At 44.8% G+C, this 24,812-nt stretch overlaps 1 protein-coding gene and 1 long non-coding RNA gene across 3 annotated transcripts in view; one reads left to right on the forward strand and one right to left on the reverse strand.

The window, feature by feature from the left end:
• ZFHX3 (zinc finger homeobox 3) overlaps window positions 1–24,812 on the forward strand; it is a 246,264-nt gene that overhangs the window by 212,750 nt on the left and 8,702 nt on the right. For both annotated transcript variants that reach the window (XM_012742368.3, XM_012742367.3), the window contains exons 6-9: window positions 7,136–7,269; window positions 7,414–7,614; window positions 17,116–17,218; window positions 18,528–23,966. In XM_012742368.3, the coding sequence (XP_012597822.2) occupies window positions 7,136–7,269; window positions 7,414–7,614; window positions 17,116–17,218; window positions 18,528–23,966 (5,877 nt within the window). The remainder of the gene's footprint in view (window positions 1–7,135; window positions 7,270–7,413; window positions 7,615–17,115; window positions 17,219–18,527; window positions 23,967–24,812) is intronic.
• LOC105858938 (uncharacterized) overlaps window positions 7,614–24,812 on the reverse strand; it is a 111,428-nt gene continuing 94,229 nt past the window's right edge. The window contains exon 4 of the long non-coding RNA XR_001148318.3: window positions 7,614–8,775. This is a non-coding gene — a long non-coding RNA (uncharacterized LOC105858938). The remainder of the gene's footprint in view (window positions 8,776–24,812) is intronic.

The raw sequence follows: 24,812 nt of genomic DNA on the forward strand, positions 1-24,812 counted from the left end.
ATTCCAGTGACAAGCATGAGGTTTTGAGATACATTCATTCTTTAATGGGACAGTAAGTCCTGAGCCCTTGTTGGGTGAGACAGAGGTACTGTGCTTTCCTGAAAGTCAGGGAAAGTGCCTGGAGGAGGCACAGACCCTGAGTCTTGGTAGATACGGTCCTGGATAGCAGGATTGGCAGGGTGGGGACTGCAGAGGGCAGGGGTGGGAGTCAAATGAAGAGTGAGTGAAGACTTGGAAATCTTCATTATTAATAATACCTAAGAGCTGCTGGATTTTCAAAGTGCTGACCTATCTAGTTCACATTTGAGTTGGAGGAGAAAAATAATTAGCCTTTCCCTGAGTAACTGTTACACTCATCTGTAGTATAACTCAAATTTTCTTTGAGATCCTTTTTAGAAACAGTGTCTGGTGTAAGTTATGAGACGTACATGCTTTGCTGTACCTGTGTAGGCACATTCTACTTTTTTGGGTAGGTGGTTGTACTTCTTTAGAATACTTTCTAGAGATGGATGGGAGTAATGTAACGTGCCATTCCTGAGAATAGGACTGTGTTTTGAATAGAAGGTTCTTAACCCCACTAGGCTGAAAGTTGAGACCGATTCAACACCTTAGGGCAGAGAAGAGAGAAGCCCGAGCTTGTTTTTAGCCATGGCATGAAGACCACCCCCCGCTGGGTGTACATGTGCATGCCTCTGCTTCATACAAGTACCCCCCCACTCCTGATTCCTCTTGGAAACATCTTTAAGTGCTTGGTTGGACCAGAAGAGACCATGCATGTTTAAAGACTGAGTTGGCAGCAAAGCAGACTCTTTGAAGAAACTGTTGTTCTCTGTATTAGGGAGGAAGAAAATTTAGCCAGCTCTCTAGCCACTTGTCAAGTGCAGTCGCTCCACAGGAGATGCGAGTTAAGAAAGCCTAGCCTGGCCTCTGGGGAAGGAATTGCGAGCAGATGCCAAGAGTAGCTCCACTTTCAATGACAGTAAGATCACAATGTCCAGAAGCACAGATTACCTTCTGGAAACATTGTATTCCTGCCGTCTAGAGGGAGTATGAGATCTGGGAGAAGCTGAGGGAGAAGGGCTATGGAAAAAGCACACTGCACCTTTAATTTAATTATTATTATGAGCTCAATGACCATTTTCAGATCTGGTGAAACATCTGTATCTAGTGTGCTGAGTTGGTTAATCCCAACTCAAACACTGAGTATGGAGTTCTGTGATTTTCCTCCCTTAATCAATGGAGATAGATAAAAGATTGCTGTAAATTTCTGGGGCAGGTGGCAAGCTGGTTTACGGAACACAAGGCGATGAGAACCTCTGGCTTACGGAAAGTAGCATGAATTAATAATCATTTAATTGGCTCCTCCATTATGTTGCTGGTTTGGGAGATGGAAGTTTAGATGGAGGGGCTGTCAGGGGTACTTTAGCTAAGAGTCTGATGTTGAAGTGGGGTTGGCGGCTGCCTTTGGACTCTCCACAAGGATCAAATGTCAGGCAGCATCCCAGGCCATCAGCGGGCTCACCTCGGGACCCCTGAAAGGAAGAGGATGAGCACTTTGGTGAATACCACCTCCAAGTGCCACTCCACCATGAAGAAATTGAGAAGAAACTTCCCAGCAATGTGGCCAGCTCAACACCTGCCTGAGATCTCGGCAAGGGAGGCCCCTGGCCAGAGCAAGACTGGCCTGCAGCACAGAATGTCCACCGTTCTAACAGTTCCACTGGTGTGTTGAGTGATGAGAAAATGAATTTTGCTCAGGAAACACAGAAACTAATTTTACCAGTACTTTGTTTTTCTTGGAGGACAAGTTGGATGTCTTGAGAACAGAATACCTTAAGGTTCCATTGTTTACTTCATTTCCACTTTTTCTTCAGGTTTATTTTTCTTGAGGCAGCAACTCCACACTTTACCGGGCTCCACAGTTGTACAGCCCATGCCATTAGATGAGAAATGAGGCCTGTGTTGGCATTAAGTCCATTGCTCCTTGCAAGTACAACTCTTGAGTTTTCTGTGGCCATAATTTCAGTGACTCAGATTTGTAATTTGTTAGTGATGTGTGGGATCGTGTAAGAATTTGTTCTAGGGAGAGTAGTCTTTACAGATGAAGTTACACGGGACTGTGAATGTTGAAAGGCTATGTTTCTACCATACTTGGCCACTTTCTTACCTACTCTACAAAGTCAGTCACTTCCTACATGAAGTTTTGCTAGCCATGTGTTAATTATTCTGTATGCTTAGAACATAATAAACCATGTCTTGGCTTAGTGTGATGGCTCATGCCTGCAATCCCAGCACTTTGGGAAGCCAAGGTGGATCACTTGAGCCCAGGAGTTTAAGACCAGCCTAGGCAACATAGGAATACTCTCTCTCTACAAGAAATTTTAAAAAGTAGCCGGTGTAGTGGTGCACATCAGTAGTCCCAGGTACTCCAGCAGCTGAGGCAAGAGGATCGCTTGAGCCCAGGATTTCCAGTCTGGATGACAGTGTGACCCTGTCTCTTAAAAAAAAAAGTTTAGATAGACACTTTCTTGAAAATTGCATACAAAAGTTGCATGCATTCAGATCAGCTCACTCCTCTTGCCTACTCCCTTTAATTAGCATGAGAAGATGAGTAACTTTGTAAATAATTTTTAGAGGTTAAGTACTTCCCGAACAAATATGATAAAAATGAAAGGGTATGTGGAAGTTGAAGTCTCCATACATAAATGATTTTTCTCCCTAAGGAATCTAGGCATTCACAACTATGTTTCTCTTTGAAATGATTTTTTTTTTTTTGCCTAGAATGTAGTGGAACCTAAGAGAATAAGGTGGGGGAGAATCAGGAATCAGGTCTGCCTGTCTCAGTAGCTGTGCTTGTCAGTTTCAGTTGGCCAACCCATCACAGTATAAGGGGAAATGGTGGCTCTCCACCCAGAAAGCCAACTTTGGAATTTTCTGAACTCTGTGACAGGGACATGCCCCTTCCTGTGCCTCATCAGCAAGTTGGGCTGGGCAATCATACATAACTCTTAACAGGTGGAGCAAGCACTTTTTTATTCCTCATAAAGTTTGTGTGGCAAGGGATCCACAGCTCACATCCTGCTAAGTTTCAGTAGGGGTCTGACCCAGAATTCTATTGTCACAATATCCCATTTACCTAGCTTTTTAGTGTATGTCATCTGCATAGCGCATTCACTCCCATGACTTCCCTGCCACATTTTTATCCCCTTTGAAATGCCAGGAGCCCAGCATGTTGCCTATGGAAGATTCATTGAGATTTTACACATATTTTCATATGACATAACTGCCAAAATGAGAAAAATTGCTTTAACCAGCAAAGTAAAAATACCACCTGATGTTCTGCACAGTAGCGATCCAAATATTGGCATTTTCATGGACAGTCGAATTTAAATGCTAAACTTTTTGATTATACTATTAAAAATAATATAACTACATGACAAATTTGGAAAATGGCCTATGATGCTATTACTGAAATACAACAATCTTTTTCTTCTAGTCTTTTTCCTAATTCCTATTTTTTACATAGTTGTAACATGGTATAGTGCACATTTTATCCTATTTCCTTTCTGATTTGCATTCCCAATAATTTTTCCATATTGCTTCACAGCCATCATTTTTAATGTCTTCTAATACTCAACAGAATGGCTGTAGCATTGTTTACTTGTACCATGTCCTATCGTAAGCTATCTAGATTGTTTCCAATTCATTTTGTCAGTATTGTTAAAACCACTACAGGTACTAACTTGGTTTTTCTGTTGCCAGTATAAACCATAGGTTCCAGGCACCAATTGTTTAAACAATATCTTGTCTCAAGAGCACAACTATTTCCATTTCACTAGTGTGACATCATAGCAGGATTAGAGTGACCAGTAATTGATTTTTTAAAATGGTTTTCTATCTTGTGACATCTTTCCTAGAGTTTAAAGTTTAGAAAAGCCTTCAAAGCAAAGAACCACAATACTTTCTGTCTTGGTGTTTGTACAGCCTCATTTGCTTATGCCTACAATGTATGCTAGTGAGAAAACTGAAGTAGAAATTGATTTTGAGTCTCTGGGCCTGTTGAAGTTGTACAGAGAGAAGCTCGACAGAACCTCTGATTGTCCGTGATAAAGCTTCCTCTAGCATGTTGATAGAGAACTTGCGGAACTCTTTGACCATCTACAGAAATTGCATAAAGACTTGGGGACCGTGTCTTGATAGGGATTGACATTTTAATGTCTGAGGTCAAGGAAAGGAAGGACCTGTGTCAGCTGTAGTTAACCTAACTCTTAGGAGCAGTCCCCATGTCACCCAGGGAAACACAATGAGATTGTAAGTGGGTGTTTATAGAACCTGCTACAAGGATGGCATTGCTTTGTCTTTAGAAAGCTAGTGAGCTGCAGGTGGCTAATGTCCATTTCTAGACAGATTTATCTAATAAAGATGCAGATTGTCCTGGATAGAAGGAGATGAATCTGAAGTTTGTGCACCAGTGGATGCAGTATTTCATGTTACAGCAGGACTGTTGTGTTACTGGGAAGAAAGAAAAATGAGTGAGCAAGTGCTGATTTTATTTTTTAAAACACTTTATAATGGCTCCTTAGCTCAAGCTCACAAAAGAAGCTTTAGAATTCCAGAGCAGTTTGAGTCTAAAAAAAAAAAAAGGATAATAAAAGTTCCCCTCTCCATGCAAGGGGAAAGAATAGTGGCTTCTGAAACCAGAATTCTCACCTCTGCAACCTCACCACAATTCATCATGTGTTCAGCATTCAAGCAAGAGGATGGGCTCTTTGGTCCTATGAGGAAACTAATGCCGCACTCGGTTACTGTGTTTGCTTTTCAGTTCTGAGAGAGTGAGATGAGTTGGGTGGTCTCGGCCTCGGTGCCCATTCATCCACACTACTGAGCAACTGCACAATTGACTCATTCCATAGTGGTGGGGTGGTAGGCAGATTGAGGGCATTTACAAGGCAGTGTCACAGTCCTTTAAAAGCAGATGTTTTAGGTCAGACACTAACAGAAAGATGGGAATGGGTGTTTGGAATAGAATCTGTATCTTGGTTTGCCTCTCTTGGAAGGAAGAGCAGAGGGCGGCTCTTTTCTAAGTATGAATATAAACCCTGAGCCTAACCTAATGACTATCAGCTGGGGGTGAAAATGAAGAAGGTGAAGAGATGGCTGTGGTGACAATACTTTATCCATCTAAAGTGTTATTTGATGCCTCCATCCACCACATCTTTAGAATGCATTTGAAGAGTTAATAAATACAAGATAACCACTAGGCAAAAATCAAAATGATGGAGAATAAGGAACCTTCTGGGGGCAAAAGGATCTTAAGTCCCTGAAACGTTAATTATAGACTCCAACTGTGGGAGTGTTCAGGCAGCGGCCCATCACACTGCAGGGTCTGAAACCTGCAACGCGCAGTTCTGTAGGATCAGGTCTGAGGGGGGCCAGGAGATGGGAAGTAGGCCATGGGGGAACTGGTTTAGAATGTTACAGCACCTAGTTAATCGGCAGCCAGTCCATCACATTAAATATCCAGCCGTCATGTATTACCTTTCAAGTGAAAATGAATAACTCCCATTAAGAGCAAAATGGGTTTGAAGTCGATTCGAGACAGATTAAAGCACTGTTATGAATGTGTGTGTTGGGAGGAGGAGGGGCCTGTGTGTAATACACTTGTCCTTGTACATTTTAAATAATAGATGTCCTACAAACTTATGGAGACCAGGTTACCAAGATGCTGGGGTTAAAGGTCACAAGATGTGCATTCTGGGAAGAGCATCAACTTCTTGGAATATTTCCTGCATTTGGCAATGTTTTTTTCAAAATTATATCGTGGCCTTATGATTTTGATGAATAAAATTGATTTTCTAAAATTGTTTATTGAAGTACACATCTGTAAGGACAGCATCTTGGTGTCCATGTCAGAACAAATTTCAAAGCCAAGCATAAAGTAGAAATACATGTTAGATATGTAGACAGGGTGAGATGGAAAGCAGTTTTATCAAGGAGTAAAAATTAGGCTTTCTAAACAGTAATCTAAATGCCGAGTCACATTATTTTTTGATGAGGACAGTGGGTATATATTTTCTTACTACCATGTTCATGATTTAATTGCCTTTAGCAAAATTCCAAAAAATGGAGTCTGATATCCAAAACAAGTGATAGGACGACTGTTGGATACTGACCAGGGTTTGGAACCACCAAATTCAACCAGGTTGGGATTTGTGTTTACACTAGAGGGGCCCTGCTTATTCTGGTTAAACCCTGAGCCTGGTGGTTTTCTTATCAAAATCTTCGAGGTCCCTTCCCTTGCTTTAGAGAACTTCTTCCACCAATACTTCTATATCCACTATTTGCTACTCAAACCACATGTGCCTCTCCTCATTAATTAGCGTTTTGGGGTTTTTTGGTGATGTGGTCAAGAGGAGTATGGAGACATGGTTTGGGCAAGCAAATAGGAAACTTTCCCTCTTACCACCCACGCTGAATAAACTTTTGTGTCTGAGGCATTGGCTAGATTATAACTTGGATTCATGCTCTGCCTAGTTCCGCTCAATTATTTCTTCCCCAAAAGCAAACTGCTGAACCCAAACTTGATTTTTTTCCCCACATAGTGGTATGCAGATATCCATGTGAACCTTTCCCAGATCACATTTATCGTGTTGCCTGTGATGTGCCATGTTGTGATTCCAAGAGCTGGGATGATAAAGTTGGGAGCACATAGTTTGTTACATCTGTGAAGCAGAGCGTGTCTGGTACTCAGTTTGGCAAAGCAGTTGGTGAGACTTTACCGCCCACCCTCAGCCCTACTGCCCCCCACAAGCCAGCAGCTTGTTTCTAGATTGGGGGAAGTTAGAACAGACTGAATTTAGCTTAATTCATCTCCAGAACCTTTTATTCCATTTCTTTGCTGCCTTTTCCTAATGTTCAGTTGTTAAAGTAGTGACAGAAATTCATGGGGGAAAAAGAAACACTTGCTTCTTTTCCAACATGCTTGATAAATCAGTCCGGATGTTCATCCTTCTCGAATTTTGGTGTCTTAAGAAAATCCTGTGCTATAAATGAATGTTGAGTTTCACCCAACACAAACCCTCTGGGAGCTGGCCTGGTCTGGGTTCTGTATTGCATCTTCCACTTTTTCTTCTAGCTTCGTCCGGCCAAGCAGAGAAGGAGCTAACAGATTCTCCTGCAACCTCCAAACGCATCTCCTTCCCAAGTAGCTCAGAGTCTCCCCTCTCTTCGAAGCGACCAAAAACATCTGAGGAGATCAAGCCGGAGCAGGTGAGACTGGAAGGGGCTCTGCTGGTGGGGGGAGTGGTGTAGACATTGGTGGGGAATGAACTTTTGAGTGGGCGGACTTGGGGCAGACACAGTTGCTGGTAGGAACTGAAGATTCAGCCAGAGCGGTGGGTGTGTTCCCCACAGATGTACCAGTGTCCCTACTGCAAGTACAGCAACGCTGACGTCAACCGGCTTCGGGTGCATGCCATGACACAGCACTCGGTGCAGCCCATGCTTCGCTGCCCCCTGTGCCAGGACATGCTCAACAACAAGATCCACCTCCAGCTACACCTCACCCACCTCCACAGCGTGGCACCTGACTGCGTGGAGAAGCTCATTATGACGGTAAGGCAGTCAGCAGTAGGACCCTGTGGTTTTTCTTTTTCCAGGGGTCAAAGGTGACAAGATAGCATGGGCAAGATACTGTGTCGTGGGACAAGAAAGCCAGTGTAGTGTTGGAAATGTCAGAAAATCGTCCTCGTTCTGTGACCTTTATTCTACTATACCTGTCTCAGACTACAGATGAAAGTGCTAAATACGTGTTTCTCAACTTTCCTTATCATCCTTTGACATATAAGGAAACTGAGGCTCAACAGTGTTAACTGACTTGATGCCATTTTTAAGTGGCACAGTTGACATTTGAACCCACATTTTCCAGCTCTAGGGGTAGCCCTGTAATGCTGGAGTTTCTGAAGTGGATACTTTTATTCTCAAAGGAGGAAAATGGTTAGTCTGAGATAATATGTGATAATATAAATCATGAATATGGGTTTTGCATTTGAACATGATGTTGCTATAACGGGAAGTTTTGAAAGCATGACTGTAAGTGGCCACTATAAATATGGCCCAAAAGGTTAGTAAATATTTAAATCCAATCATAATGTGAAATTGTTTCAAAGTACTACAGGTAGTAGTAATGTCCTACTTTGTGAGCTATGCTGGGGCTGCTATGAAAGCCCTTTCCTGATGACTAGAGGAAAAGCCACCAAAGAGAATGCTTCTCACCTCTAACTTAGCATTATTTCAACAGTGGGGTAATAAGAAGTTAATTTGATTAACTTTTCATGTGAAGATTCCCAGAAAGGTAGTCTGTTCAAAATTCTATGTTATAATGTGCAGGTCACAGACATATCACCTCTAGGCATTTCCTATTCCATCTGGTCATGCAAAATTAATGAATAATGTTGTAAGTAATGTTTAGTCGTGAGGAACATATAATTGATGATGCATCAAGAGAACTTTAGCAGCCAATGGGAAACTCAGAGGTGACCTAGCATGAGTTGCCTTTCAGAGATCTTTGAAGTACAAATTCACTTTCCATGGGTGTTTTCAAATAGGCTAGTGAACATTGTGGAAAGATTCTTTGTAGGTGAAAACCTCCTTCTGTGGTCAGGTTGGTTTCTGTGTTGCGGGTTTCCTCAACATTCTCACCAGCCTTGGAGATAACAAGGGGGTTTTCCAGGGCCTCATCCTTCTTCCCAGCTGATGGCCCAGAGCCATGGGAGCCTGAAGGAACAGAAAGAGGTGTGGGGAGGGAAGCATTTGCAATACTTACATTTCTTTTCTCAGGTGATTATTTTTGCTGTTTAATATAAATCTCATCTAGGAACTGGGGGCCTATAGTAATCCACATAACTGCTTTACATTAGACAACAGAAATTTCATTTCTACATCCCTAGGGACTAGAGTGTAAATTACATTTAAAATATCCATTGTTTGTCATATTTTTATAACAGCAATAGTAAGGTACATTTCTGGTGATCATTATGAATCTTCTTCATTTACCAAAGAGTCTTCAAGAGCAAGATATTACTGCTATGTTTGCTGAGGTACCAATCCCTAAATTATTTTTGGAAGTTACCCACTAACCATCACTTTTGTAAGCACTGATTTTCAACCTTTATGGAAACTCTGGTGAAAGCTGTAGAACACCCATACTGGGTTATTCTGCGCACAGTAAAGTTTGATAACCACTGTCATAGACCCGCCAAGTATTCCACAAATACAAACTTGTATGCACGATGCCAGAGAGCATAAGGAATATTGTATTTGTGGAACTGGTTAATAACTCTGTTCTAGAACCCATGATAACATAATTATGTAGGAGAAGCTGCTCCCGAAAGGGGCTGCACTTGGTACTGTGTGTAGAAACCCCTGTGGGCCTCATCGTTCCACAGCGAACAATGGAGATGTTTTCTAGACATTTCTGAGAAGTGTGCAAATTGTGGGAAATGTGTAGGAAGTTGATTTGTTAGCAACAAGAGACAGTTAATGGATTCAGAAATGAAATTGAGAGTTGTGGGAAGGGTTTACTCTTTATTTAAAAGTATATGTGTAAGGATGATGTTTGTACTGTCTCTTTCCATGGGAAGATGGAGTTACAGCATGGCTGTCAGTATTGAGTTGGTTTTTTCAATCATGAGGATGGCTTGCATTGAACCAAATGATGCATTTCTACCTTAATTGTTGAGTTCAGCAAGAAAAGATGAGCAACCAGGCTTAGAGGGAGTTTATGGCCATACCACAGGGTAAGCTCAGAATCCTGTTTGAGGATGGAATACTGATCTTGGTCTCTGCGCAGATGAATCAAAACAGATGCCAATGTCCTTTCTCTGAAAGTTTGGTGTTAAAATGGAATTTATAATTGTTTTACAACTAAGTGATTGTAATGAACCTGTGGTTAAAATCATGCCCCTGGAGGGTACTTTACTGTAATATTATTACAAAATTGGCCCCTGAGAAAGTATTGGTTTGGCTCTCTGATGATGTATCTGTTTGTTCATGGCCAACCAGGGCAGGAAACTGAAAAGAGCACGATGAGAAATGCTTCTCAAATCAGAGCTCCATTTTCTAAAATCATATCATTAAGGAATGGCCAGTTCTATGATCATTCATCCTACAAGACGAGGAAGTTTTGTTTGCTTTGTCCCTGAGTGACTAGGATGAATGACAGCAAGAGGAGTGAATCTTCTTTCTTGCCCAGTGGGTTGACTGAGTTAGCTTCCATTGGCTGTGGAACAGGAAAAGCTGGCAAAATCACCCAAATAGATGATTCCTGGCAGACATGAGGTATGTCCAGGGTATCTACAGCTGTTGATTCTGGTAAATATTTTTTGCTGTCTGGGTCCAAAGTCTCAGGATCTAGCTTGAATTTGGTTTCAGTCCCACTAAAAGTAAATTCCACCCTGATAAATAGAAATAGATTACTTTCTACACAATGTCTTTCTGTTCAGTTGTAAATGGAGAGCGTTTTGAGGAGGCTTCATTTAATAATACCTTATCAGACAGCTTTCAGGAACCTGCAGTGTCTAATATGTCTGTTGCTATGGTAACAGCTGCTTGCTTATGCTCTGCATCTCATATCTATGTCTTCCATGGGCCCCTTCTTTTTACTGATGAGAGGGCTTGAGGAATATTCTCCACCAGGAATAATTGCAGTGCTGGCCCTCCCTATGGAAACTGCACCCACAGCACTTCATTCTACTCAGCCTATTGGAAACAGAGCTCCATAGGGTGTCTTTGCACATGTCATATGAAAGAAGGAAATCTATAAAACTTAAGGGATATGAGACAAGTGCCCCTCCATACCTGGCTGGGCAGCCTGCCCCGAATGTCAGTTTCACCTAACAAAGTATCACCTATTTACAGAGAAGCTGGAGATTTCAGATGGGTGGAAGGAATGTAGGAGCACTTGCTCTGTGCCTTATTTTTGTAATCTCTCCAGGAAGGAGGGTTGAGGGCATGGGGCCCATGTTTCTGGCCCCTGCATGAGAATAGGAGAGACCACCTACCATGCATTTCAATACTCTTAAATTATTCTAATTGATCACTATCTTTCTAAGTGAGGGGACACACCACTGGGATCCTGGAGCACTAATACGGGGAAATTTTCTTTGTTCCTAAATCACTTAACAAAATATGACCTCAAAGTGAGATGAGGATTGGCTCCTGAGCAGCCTGGGAACACCTTTTTCTCTAGCCCTTTGTCTTTTCTCCCTTTGGTAGTTCCTAATTATTCTGTAGGTTTTGTACATGCACAGATTTTCCTTCCATGCTCCTGGCCATGCACTGCCTGCAGTCTCTCTCTCTCTCTCTCTCTCTCTCTCTCTCTCTCTCTCTCTCTCTCTCTCTCTCTCTCTCTCTCTCTCTCTCTCTCTCTCTCTCTCTCTCTCTCTCTCTCTCTCATTTTTCAGTCAGTGACTGTGACTCTTCTCTGTACCCCATGTGTGCCTATGTGTCCGTGAGTGTCTGGGACAGGCTGGTCATCTGGCCCCCCCAACACTGAGGCTCTCAAGTGGCTACTGGCCTCAGGGCTGTAGCGTCCACCTGGGTATCAGCTCTCTTACTTTGTCTCCATCTCAGAGGAAGGTAATGAAAATAATCGGGCTTCATTAATTCCAAGCCCTGTGAGATGATAGCCATTTGGAGCCTGTTTGCCAATTAGATGGTCTAAATTAGAAGTGACCTTGGTATACTGTCACTGCTTGCCTCTGAGTCTAATGAAGCTTTTCTCTCCAATTCATTCTCTTTCTCAGCTCTCTCCCCTCTCTCTGCATGCCTGTGTGTGTATAACTGTTAATGTGTTTTCTGTTCTCTCACCCACCTACTTTTTCTTTGTCATTCTCAGTTTTTAAAATCTGGTTCTGGGCTACATTTGTTTCCAGCCCACATAAATGTTAACATGGCCCCATAATTTTTTCTTGTGTGTTTTATGTATTTAAAAAATCGAATAAACCACCACACAGAAGTTGTTTTAGAAAGGAAATGAAACAAAGAGAGAAACTAGGCCTTCTAAGACCCCATGCATGGTTCACTACTCTGCCTGGCACGTTTAGAAGGTAGTAAAGGAAAAAAGGCAAAACAAAACTCTCAAGCTCTGCTGCCAACAAGTGCCTTGGTTTGTCGGCTGTAGACATGCACAAACTTAGTGGGCCCCAGCGGCTGTCCAGGTGTAGGGGAGGAGGTGAGCAGTGGATTCTCACTGGAGCAGACTGCTCAGCCCTAAAGCCAGTTGGGTTTTAACCTCATGCTTAAATGTTTTGGTCAGAACCAGTACCTCCTTCACAAGGATGTGGAGCCCGGCTAGGTCTGTGTCAGGGAAGTCCTTGCCTGTGGCCTCCTTTCCTTTTCTCTGTCTGAGGTTCTTCATTCTACTGACTTTCACTGAAATGTGAAGGATTTGAGGCTTCCTGGTGAGTCTAGGTCTTGGCAAATTGACACTTTCACTTGGAAAAGCAGGCTTTTCAGAAAGAAGCCCTAATTACATAAGCAGTACCAAGACTGTAGGGATAAGAGTCTCAGAGAAAACAGGTTCAACACTTTTTCCAAGAAAATATCTCTTGATTTCTAGCACATGGAATGTGTTGGTTACATTGATCTATCCCAGGCCAGCGTGTCTGAAGGTAGCCTTGAGAGGTGAATGTGTCCCTTAAGAACTTGGTAAAGTATAACCTTGGCTGCACAGGGTGTTGCATCTGGCCATTCCACATCTGTGACCTGCAGGGGTGGGTGGTCGGGTGGTGTTCCATCTAATTCCCACTTCTACCAAGAAGGAATAAATATCAGCCCCTGCCAAATGTTACAATGGGGACCAGTCCCACATCTCATACTCCAGGCTCTAAAAGGTATGTCCTTGGGGCTTTAGGGTCCACTTGCCTTATAGAACATTGAAAGGCATTAATGATAATCCAAAGTGATAGCTAAGCCAGGAGGTTGGAACTAGTCATTTATGAACCTGTGTCACTTTTCTGAGTAGATCAAGGCAGTTCACATGAATCTATGCATTTCCTTCTGGGGAGCCTGTGATTTCCTGAAATTATCTGCAATACATTATCTGCGAAAAGATTGTTCTAGGAGTCTGCAACTTTGTCCAGATTTTCGAAGGCATTTATGACCTATGAAATGTTAATTATTCTGGATTGTGGGCTTCTTGGGGACAGGGACCACGTCTTCCTCTCTGCATTTCACAGGCATGCAGCATGGGGAACCCTGTACAATGTTTGTTAGTAAATGGTGGTCACACAAAGATGAACAAAGGTAACTCATGGCCATTCCTTCTCAACAACTGAGTTGTTTTGGAATTGCCTAAGCCTGAAAATGTTTAGCATCACTGTGGAATTCTTGTGTTCTAACAATAGAACTCAGTGTTTCTATTGTTACATATGAGAATTGCTTATATTGGAAGAGTTTCAGCATCGGAGTAGAACTCCACATTTCTCTTGTTATATGGGAGACCCGTTTACTTGTTAGGAAGATGTGAGAGCCACTGTTCATTTCCAAACTTTCAGTTCCCCAGCTCAGCTGATAGTTTCTTCCTGCGTGTCTGTCAACTGCATACTATGGGAGGAAGTAGTTAACTTGGCTCAACAAGGTGCAAGGAAAACATACTATCTAGAAGATCACCATTGGAAGTGCCCTTTGTATGGCTCACGTCAATGTTGAGAGACCCAAATGTCAAGGAAGTAATGGCTCTCATCAATTGAATTTTCTTAACCAGAAACACCTTGTTTTACTTTTTGTTAAAAATTTGTTTTAATAGGCTTTTAATTCTTAGGTCCATTAGTGAGTAGTGAGTGTGGGACATAATTTAGTATGTTAAATGTTTACCAGTGTACAGAGTAGTAGAAGAATCAATAGACATGAGTGGTACATTCCCTGTAGAAAGTGTAGGTGTTTAGGCTCATTGTGTACGGTCAGCTGGTCAGATATCAGAACTTTTTTGGTTTGGATTTTGAGTCCATGGCTGGGGGTATGGATTGGGCAGGAAGGTGGGCAGGCAGAAAGAGGAAGAGGAGGGAGAGAGAACAAGCACATGTTTTGGCTGTGTAGGGAAGTTGGTGGTGGGACCAGTTATTTGAGGGCCCGTGAAGTTTGGGCATACTTGGGTCATGCTGTCACCAGGTTTTGTTCTCTCCTAACTGTGTGCAGATACTCCTAGCAAAAGGGAAGGCCTTCATAGAACTGTGCTCAGTGACATCCCCACTTTCAACTGTCCATCAGAGATGGTGGCTGTAGCAGTCTGAATCCCATTCAGTTTGGTAGTCAGATATGATGGGAAAATAAAGGGGGTGCCAAGGCACATATTGAAGGAACTCTACAGTACATCTCCCCAGTGGGCAGAAGGACTCCTCAGTGAGCTCTTCTGGCAGAATTATGTTTATGGCTCTTTAAGATAAAGCATACAAGCTTTGCGTGAAACGCTTTGGAAGCTGGTAGGAGAGGGAGGAATGAGCATAGTCCCACGAACATGAGCATCTGACAACTGATGTGGGGGCCTTCCAGTAGCTGTGCAGCAAGGCAGCTTCTACCCTCAACCTCTGTGCATATACACCCCACCGGAATTTACAGATCTTTAGGATTCTCTTTAGGGATCTTCCTCTTTGCCTCCTGGGGATTTCTTGCCTGTTAAAATTTCATATACCAAACCATTTTTTCCCCCCAGGGAGAGGTTGTGGGAATACTACAGATGAGAAGATGCAGGTAGATAAAAGTAGTTACTTAAACACATATGGGGCAAGACTTACAGGTTTGGAGGCCTAGATTAAGATGCAGAGGAGCATGTGAGGTTGATGATTATATTTCGGGGAGAGTTAATTGATGGAAGGTGAAGGCAGACAAAGAACCGCTGCTTACTGCCTTCTTGAATCCCAATCAGGAATTATGATTAAAGTCGCAGCGAGACAACAGAGGGCTGATGAATTGGTGTCTTTTTTTTTTTCTTTTTTGCCGTCATTCACACTTGATTGACTTCAACCTTTCAAGTGCAAAAGTCTCTCTTTTCCATTATTATTCATAGCCATCTGAGTTTTTCTAATTAAAGTGTATGAAAACAATTACTGATCCGTCGTACTGAGTCTGTTAGAGGGGATGTCTGCCTTACTGTAATGCGTATAAAAAGCCCACAGTTTTCTATAATGATGTGCAGCTGAGGTGTTAGATAATTTTATTCTTTTTTACTCTGTAGGGTTTTTTTTTTTTTTTTATTTCTCATGATTCATTTTTCATAATTCCTAAAGATCCCAGGAAAGGACTGATCCTGCAGCTACAACCGAGAAAGGAGGCGGGGGGGGGGGGGGAGTCTTTTTTCCTTTCCCTTTCTCCCCCTCTTACCCCCAACCTCGTGCTCCCCCTCGGCTGAGGACTATAAATTAATCGGTGACCTTTCACTTCTTGGATTCCCGCTGGACTCCCCGACCACACTGGTCAGAAATGCTTTCTATTAAAAAGAAAGTAGATGGAATGAGTTTGGCAATGTGCACTCCATTCCTAACGACTCATCAACAGCTAGCCTTAACCAGCTGCCGATGAGCTGTGTGTGAGGGTGCAGATGTCTGTGGGAGCAAGAATGCCGTGTCACACATTCACCTGCCATGCACCTGCTCTTTGTAAACACAGAGTTTCTCAGAACCCTTTGCTGTAGTGCCTGTTGCTTAATTTTCACAGCCACTGGCATCTGGGTTGTTGAAATGATTTTAATACCCCTAAATGTGAATGGGGAAACACAGACATGGGGGCAGTTGAGTGGGTTTCCTCTAGTTGTTGGGCCTATTGCTGCTGATTCTAGTGGACACATCAGCTATGTTGAGCAAGGCTGAGATCCTAAAATTGTTATAAATAGTAATTTATTAAAAATATTTAATTTTGAATAGTAATCTAGGTGTTCCAATCTTTGCAGCAAAATAGTATTGTAGTAAAAATCATGATTGGTGAGAAAATAATGTCTCCAAGTGGGGCTGGGCACCACGTAGAAAGGTTAGTGGTGATGGCAGTTTCTGTTCCTGTAACCTCTAGGTTAGTCCATTTCTCAAGCTGTCATCAAATGGGAGATGGTTTCCAATTCATTTGAAGATGTCATTGCCACATAACCTTCCCATCCTATAGCAGGCAGAGGGATACAGCTTCATTTTAAATGAAGAACCTTTTATCCTTACACTGCTTATCACATTAACATAGGGCAAATGATAACGTGTTTGGACAAGCTTCTGGCCATATGGCAGGGAAGCCTAGAGAAATGTCCAAGGATCTAACCTAAAATTGTAGCTATGCAGATCCAGGCTAATTCTGGAATCGCTATACCAGAACATTGGCCGTGGTCAAGGTGGGGCTGCCCTGTTGCAGAATGCTGCGCAGGCCACCCTCTAGGGCTGGGACCCTGGTCAGAGGTGCTCCCTCAGGTTATATACCACACACAAAGACTCCAGAAGAAATCCTGGCTTAAGTGAGTCACAAGAAATGCTTGTTTGTGCTTGATGTCAGCTTGTAAAGGGTTACAAAATGTTGTTTCCTGGAACATCTGCCAATGTGACTGCGTGTCCTTAGCCTTCCCTTTGTTCTCTTCTCTTCTTCTTACCCTTTCCTTCACTCTTCCTCCCCTCCTCTTTTTGCCTGAATACATATTGAAAACAGTACTACAATGCTCCCTGCTTCAAGATTACAGTGTACTTTACTAGCTATGATTTAATTAGGGCCCTTATTATGTTTTCAGCAGCTTAAGGTGGGCCTTTCAACTTATCTACCTAATTGGTTGCACAAGAAGTTTCACAGCCCATGACAAAACATTGTCAGTGATCAAAGTCAAAATTCTGCATAAAGGAAAAATATTAATAATAAGATTATTCTTCAAGTGTGCACTGCTAATTATGTCCAGAATGTAACCGTAGAAACACTTTTGACTGATGTGAGCTTTGTCTAATAAACATGAATCTTCAGTGAGCTATGAAAAGTGACACCTACAGCTTTACACTGGTGAAGGCTAATTTTGCTTATTAAATAATTTTTAAACATTTCCTATTTTGTGTCTTTCCTCTCCATTTGACTCTCCTTGTTTCCCTGCGTCTCACTCCACAGGTGACCACCCCTGAGATGGTGATGCCCAGCAGCATGTTCCTCCCAGCAGCTGTTCCAGATCGAGATGGGAATTCCCATTTGGAAGAGGCAGGAAAGCAGCCTGGTTAGTATCATTAGTTCAGATTTCAGGATGAAATCTTGGGCCCAAATTTTTGTAGAGCATGGGTTCTAGGAATTCTTTACAATACTCCTAAGCTGAATATATGTGATCAGGAGATGAGAGGTGCTGTCGTCAGCTACTTTATACTCTGGTTCCTGGCATGCATTTGTATGTTATTCCAATGGTTTATAGTGAGAGAGAATCTGTACGAGAGCCAGAATTTTAGTATAGACTCACATGTCTGGAGTGGATACCCACAGACTTAGTCAGTAGGCTCATAGACCCACCATCCTAAGCCATTAAACACTGCATCTCTGAGGACTTAATCATTAGGGACTTGGGGAACACATGGTTGATTTTTAGGGACACTGGATTAGTTGTCTTTCAAAGAGCTGCTTCTGCACAGCATTCTTTTCTGAGTCTTCTGAGATTGCCTTAGGATGGAACATGAGTTGCATTTGGAAAGAACGTGATTTTAGACAGGTGTGTTGCAGTTGGTGGTGCCAAATTGTGGTTCCTAGCTAGATGGGCCACTGGACTTTGGTAAGGTGTCCTATATCTTTCCCCTCTTACAAGCACCTCAGATTTAAGTTGGGACGAGTTCTACCACACTACTGCCTAGCTGCCTCCTTTGTGATTTTTCCACGTGAGGCAGTAGACAAATGATGAGAAAAAGGGTCAGGGTATTTATGGGTATGATGATCTCATTGTAGACAAACAATTGTTAATGTATTTTAATAATTGGCCACTTGAATGTTCATTGCTTATTGAATAAAGATGGCAGTCAGGAGTCATAGTACAACAGAAACTAAATGCTTAACATATATATATATTCCACAATTTTTAACAATAGATGACAGTTGTCATAAATTCCCTACTACTTAGGGCAGCATTAATTCACATATTCTATACTTCAGATCCACCGTGCTAAATTCTTATTACATAAAAGATGAACATTAAACGAGAATCCAGTCTAAGATCAGTAATCTTCAAACCAGTTCTTGAGAAATTGAGGATTCTGAGTCAAGCAATTAAATACTATTTAAAAGACTGTTAGCTCTGTGATGTGACACAGGTCTGAAACTTTGTATTTCCTTTTATTCATCTCTGTTCATGTGCACCCTGTTTATAATACGTACTCTCTTGGGGGAACAAAAGAAAGCAGGAGGCTCTCTGCAGAGATTCTGTCATACAGGTTGGGCACTTCCCTCATCATCCGATTCTGTGGTTGTGAGGCCTGGCTAGGCAGACTGTTCTGGGTGCCATCCTTGAAACAAAGCCTTCTTTATCTCTGGGTTTGTTTTTTTTACAGAAACATCAGAGGATCTGGGAAAGAACATCTTGCCATCTGCAAGCTCCGAGCACAGTGGAGATCTGAAACCCCCTCCAGCTGACCCCAGCTCTGTGAGGGAAGACTCAGGCTTCCTCTGCTGGAAGAAGGGGTGCAACCAGGTTTTCAAAACTTCTGCTGCCCTTCAGACGCATTTCAATGAGGTGCACGCCAAGAGGCCTCAGCTGCCTGTGTCAGATCGCCATGTGTACAAGTACCGCTGCAATCAGTGTAGCCTGGCCTTCAAGACCATCGAAAAGCTGCAGCTTCATTCTCAGTACCACGTGATCAGAGCTGCCACTATGTGCTGTCTGTGTCAGCGCAGTTTCCGAACTTTCCAGGCTCTGAAAAAACACCTCGAGACAAGCCACCTGGAGTTGAGTGAGGCTGACATCCAGCAGCTTTACGGTGGCCTTCTGGCCAACGGAGACCTCCTGGCAATGGGAGACCCCACTTTGGCCGAGGACCACACCATAATTGTTGAGGAAGACAAGGAGGAAGAGAGTGACTTGGAAGATAAACAGAGCCCAGCAGGCAGTGACTCTGGGTCAGTACAAGAAGACTCAGGCTCAGAGCCAAAGAGAGCACTACCTTTCAGAAAAGGCCCCAATTTCACCATGGAAAAATTTCTAGACCCTTCTCGCCCTTATAAGTGTACCGTCTGCAAGGAATCTTTCACTCAAAAGAATATCCTGCTAGTGCACTATAATTCTGTCTCACACCTGCATAAGTTAAAGAGAGCCCTTCAAGAATCAGCAACTGGTCAGCCAGAACCCACCAGCAGCCCAGACAACAAACCTTTTAAGTGTAACACTTGTAACGTGGCCTATAGCCAGAGTTCCACTCTGGAGATCCATATGAGGTCTGTGTTGCATCAAACCAAGGCCCGGGCAGCCAAGCTAGAGGCTGCAAGTGGCAGTAGTAATGGGACTGGGAACCCCAGTAGTATCTCCCTGAGCTCCTCCACATCGAGTCCTGTGAGCACCAGTGGCAGTAACACTTTCACCACTACCAATCCAAGCAGTGCTGGCATTGCTCCGAGCTCTGGCTTACTGAGCCAAGTGCCCACTGAAAGTGTGGGGATGCCACCCCTGGGGAATGCCATCAGTGCTACCATTGCTTCTCCTTCAGAGCCCAAGGAGGCTAATCGGAAGAAACTGGCAGATATGATTGCCTCTAGGCAGCAGCAGCAGCAGCAACAGCAGCAGCAAGCACAGACTTTGGCCCAAGCTCAGGCTCAAGTTCAAGCTCACTTGCAGCAAGAGCTGCAGCAGCAGGCTGCGCTGATCCAGTCTCAGCTCTTTAACCCCACCCTCCTTCCTCACTTCCCCATGACCACCGAGACCTTGCTGCAGCTGCAACAGCAGCAGCATCTCCTCTTCCCTTTCTACATCCCCAGTGCTGAGTTCCAGCTCAACCCTGAGGTGAGCTTGCCTGTGACCAGTGGGGCACTGACGCTCACAGGGACGGGCCCTGGCCTGCTGGAAGACCTGAAGGCTCAGGTTCAGATCCCACAGCAGAGCCACCAACAGATCCTGCAACAGCAGCAGCAGCAGCAAAGCCAGCTCTCTCTATCTCAGAGTCACTCTGCCCTGCTTCAGCCAAGCCAGCACCCTGAAAAGAAAAACAAATCGGTCATCAAAGAAAAGGAAAAAGAAAGCCAGCGAGAGAGAGAGGGTGCGGAGGTGGGAGAGGGCAACCTAGGACCAAAGGAATTGCTGCCAGATGCCTTGAAGGTCAAGGAGAAGAAAGAGTTGGCACCAGGAGGTAGTGCTGAGCCTTCTATGCTTCCTCCACGCATCGCCTCAGATGCCAGAGGGAATGCCACCAAAGCCTTGCTGGAGAACTTTGGCTTTGAGCTGGTCATTCAGTATAATGAGAACAAGCAGAAGGTGCAGAAAAAGAATGGGAAGACGGAGCAGGGGGAGAACCTGGAAAAGCTAGAGTGTGACTCCTGTGGCAAGTTGTTTTCCAACATCTTGATTTTAAAGAGTCATCAAGAGCACGTTCATCAGAACTACTTTCCCTTTAAACAGCTTGAAAAGTTCGCCAAACAGTACAGAGAGCACTACGATAAATTGTACCCTCTGAGGCCCCAGACCCCAGAGCCGCCGCCCCCTCCGCCTCCACCCCCACCCCCCGCGCTCCCTGCAGCCCCGCCTCAGCCGGTGTCCACACCAGCCATTCCTGCCTCAGCCCCACCCATCACTTCTCCTACGATTGCCCCGGCCCAGCCATCCGTGCCGCTCACCCAGCTCTCCATGCCCATGGAGCTGCCCATCTTCTCGCCGCTGATGATGCAGACCATGCCGTTGCAGACCTTGCCGGCTCAGCTGCCGCCTCAGCTTGGACCTGTGGAGCCTCTGCCTGCGGACCTGGCCCAGCTGTACCAGCATCAGCTCAATCCGACCCTGCTCCAGCAGCAGAACAAAAGGCCTCGCACCAGGATCACAGATGACCAGCTCCGAGTGCTGCGGCAGTATTTTGACATTAACAACTCCCCCAGTGAAGAGCAAATCAAAGAGATGGCAGACAAGTCTGGGTTGCCCCAGAAAGTGATCAAGCACTGGTTCAGGAACACACTCTTCAAAGAGCGGCAGCGTAACAAGGACTCCCCTTACAACTTTAGTAATCCTCCCATCACCAGCCTGGAGGAGCTCAAGATCGACTCCCGGCCCCCTTCGCCGGAACCGCAGAAACAGGAGTACTGGGGAAGCAAGAGGTCTTCAAGAACGAGGTTTACCGACTACCAGCTGAGGGTCTTGCAGGACTTCTTTGATGCCAATGCTTACCCAAAGGATGATGAATTTGAGCAACTCTCTAATTTACTGAACCTTCCAACCCGAGTCATAGTGGTGTGGTTTCAGAATGCCCGACAGAAGGCCAGGAAAAATTATGAGAATCAGGGCGAGGGCAAAGATGGAGAGCGGCGTGAGCTTACAAATGATAGATATATTCGAACGAGCAACTTGAACTACCAGTGCAAAAAATGTAGCCTGGTCTTTCAGCGCATCTTTGACCTTATCAAGCACCAGAAGAAGCTGTGTTACAAGGATGAGGATGAGGAAGGGCAGGATGACAGCCAAAATGAGGATTCCATGGATGCTATGGAAATCCTGACGCCCACCAGCTCCTCCTGCAGCACCCCGATGCCCTCACAGGCTTACAGCGCCCCAGCACCACCAGCCAATAATACAGCTTCCTCCGCTTTCTTGCAGCTCACGGCGGAGGCTGACGAACTAGCCACCTTCAATTCAAAAATGGAGGCGAGTGACGAGAAACCAAAGCTGGCTGACCCTCCCAATGCACAGCCAAACCCAACCCAAGAAAAGCAAGGACAACCAAAGCCAGAGCTGCAGCAGCAAGACCAGCCCGAGCAGAAGACCAGCGCACCCCAGCAGAAGCTCCCACAGCTGGCTTCCCCGCCTTCCTTGCCACAGCCTCCTCCACAAGCCCCGCCTCCTCAGTGCCCCTTACCGCAGTCGAGCCCCAGCCCTTCCCAGCTCTCCCACCTGCCCCTCAAGCCCCTCCACACGTCCACTCCTCAGCAGTTGGCAAACCTACCTCCTCAGCTAATCCCCTACCAGTGTGACCAGTGTAAGTTGGCGTTTCCGTCGTTTGAACACTGGCAGGAGCATCAGCAGCTCCACTTCCTGAGCGCACAGAACCAGTTCATCCACCCCCAGTTTCTGGATAGATCACTGGACATGCCTTTCATGCTGTTCGATCCCAGTAACCCACTCCTGGCCAGCCAGCTGCTCTCTGGGGCCATCCCTCAGATTCCAGCCAGCTCAGCCACTTCTCCGTCGACTCCAACGTCCACGATGAACACCCTGAAGAGGAAGCTGGAGGAAAAGGCCAGCGTGAGCCCTGGCGAAAATGACAGCGGCACGGGAGGAGAAGAGCCTCAGAGAGACAAGCGCTTGAGGACAACTATTACTCCGGAACAACTTGAAATTCTCTACCAGAAGTATCTCCTGGACTCCAATCCAACTCGAAAGATGTTGGATCACATCGCGCACGAGGTGGGCTTAAAGAAACGTGTGGTGCAAGTCTGGTTTCAGAACACCCGAGCTCGGGAAAGGAAAGGACAGTTCCGGGCTGTGGGCCCGGCGCAGGCCCACAGAAGATGCCCTTTTTGCAGAGCACTCTTCAAAGCCAAGACTGCCCTTGAGGCTCACATCCGGTCCCGTCACTGGCACGAAGCCAAGAGAGCTGGCTACAACCTAACTCTGTCTGCGATGCTCTTAGACTGTGACGGGGGACTCCAGATGAAAGGAGATATTTTTGATGGCACTAGCTTTTCCCACCTACCCCCGAGCGGTAGTGATGGTCAGGGTGTCCCCCTTTCACCTGTGAGTAAAACCATGGAGTTGTCTCCCAGAACTCTTCTAAGCCCTTCCTCTATCAAGGTGGAAGGGATTGAAGACTTTGAAAGCCCCTCCATGTCCTCAGTTAATCTAAACTTTGACCAAACAAAGCTGGACAACGACGACTGTTCCTCTGTCAACACGGCAATCACAGACACCACAACTGGAGATGAGGGCAATGCAGACAACGACAGTGCGACGGGAATAGCAACTGAAACCAAATCCTCTTCTGCGCCCAGCGAAGGGTTGACCAAAGCGGCCATGATGGCGATGTCTGAGTATGAAGATCGGTTGTCATCTGGTCTGGTCAGCCCAGCCCCAAGCTTTTATAGCAAGGAATATGACAATGAAGGTACAGTGGACTACAGTGAAACCTCAAGCCTTGCAGACCCCTGCTCCCCGAGTCCTGGTGCAAGTGGATCTGCTGGCAAATCTGGTGACAGCGGGGATCGGCCTGGGCAGAAACGTTTCCGCACTCAGATGACCAATCTGCAGCTGAAGGTCCTCAAGTCATGCTTTAATGACTACAGGACGCCCACTATGCTAGAGTGTGAGGTCCTGGGCAATGACATTGGACTGCCAAAGAGGGTTGTTCAGGTCTGGTTCCAGAACGCCCGAGCAAAAGAAAAGAAGTCCAAGTTAAGCATGGCCAAGCATTTTGGTATAAACCAAACGAGTTATGAGGGACCCAAAACAGAGTGCACTTTGTGTGGCATCAAGTACAGCGCTCGGTTGTCTGTACGTGACCATATCTTTTCCCAACAGCATATCTCCAAAGTTAAAGATACCATTGGAAGCCAGTTGGACAAGGAGAAAGAATACTTTGACCCAGCCACTGTACGTCAGTTGATGGCTCAACAAGAGTTAGACCGGATTAAAAAGGCCAATGAGGTCCTCGGACTGGCAGCTCAGCAGCAAGGGATGTTTGACAACACCCCTCTTCAGGCCCTTAACCTTCCTGCAGCATATCCCGCGCTCCAGGGTATTCCTCCTGTGTTGCTCCCTGGCCTCAACAGCCCCTCTTTGCCAGGCTTTACTCCATCCAACACAGGTGGGTTCTGCTCTCGGCGATTCTTTCCAGGGTTAAATAGCTGCCCAGCTAGTATTTTGCTATGTGGCTACCATCCAAATCCTCGGAGTGCTAGGCATATAGGAAGCTCCCCTTTTGTTCAGTCTCCCTAGTGCTGGTGTGTACGTAGTTCTTTGCCTTCCTTGTTTGGGGTTGGAACAGTTTCTTCTGAAGCCATTCTTCTGCCTCATGTTCAGTTGCACAGCCAGGGTGTATACTGTAAGGGAAGAACTTTGAGGCCTGGCCTGGAAGAAGTGCTTAGGGGGTAGATCTGTACTGCTGGGGTTCTCTTCTAGCCAGAACAATAGTGGCTCTGTTGGTTTCTACTAAGGCTGCCTTTCCACTTGAGGGCAATGACCAGGAATCTTGTATTAGGCAATGTGTTTCTGTTAGTCCTCCAGGCCATAATACTAATGCTTATTTTAGGAGTTCTCAGTCAGCCCTTCATTTCCTCTTGCCCATCTCCCTTTCCTCATTCCCTCTCATTTAGAATCATGTATACTTGATACTCTTATATTCTCATTTCATAGGGAGTTTTAGCAATTCTTCCTGTGTATCTCTCTCATTTCTCCTTCTCTTTTCTCACCCATCTTCTCTGGATCCAGCCAACTTTCCTCAATTGGACCTTAACCTCCAGGGTCCTGTGAGGCTTAGTCAGCAGGTGCCTCTAGTAGCCTGCATTAAGCAGCAGAGAGCCACCTCACCTTTAAAATGTGTCCTTGTTCTCAGGAGTTGAAGCAGCTCTGCTGTTTCCCAGAGCAGTCCTTGTTTCCAGTAGAATTAATTCCATGTTTAATTAATAGTTTTGGTGGTGGTTTATAGAACATG

Source organism: Microcebus murinus, chromosome 20, assembly GCF_040939455.1.
Source record: "Microcebus murinus isolate Inina chromosome 20, M.murinus_Inina_mat1.0, whole genome shotgun sequence".
Classification (NCBI taxonomy): Eukaryota; Metazoa; Chordata; class Mammalia; order Primates; family Cheirogaleidae; genus Microcebus; species Microcebus murinus.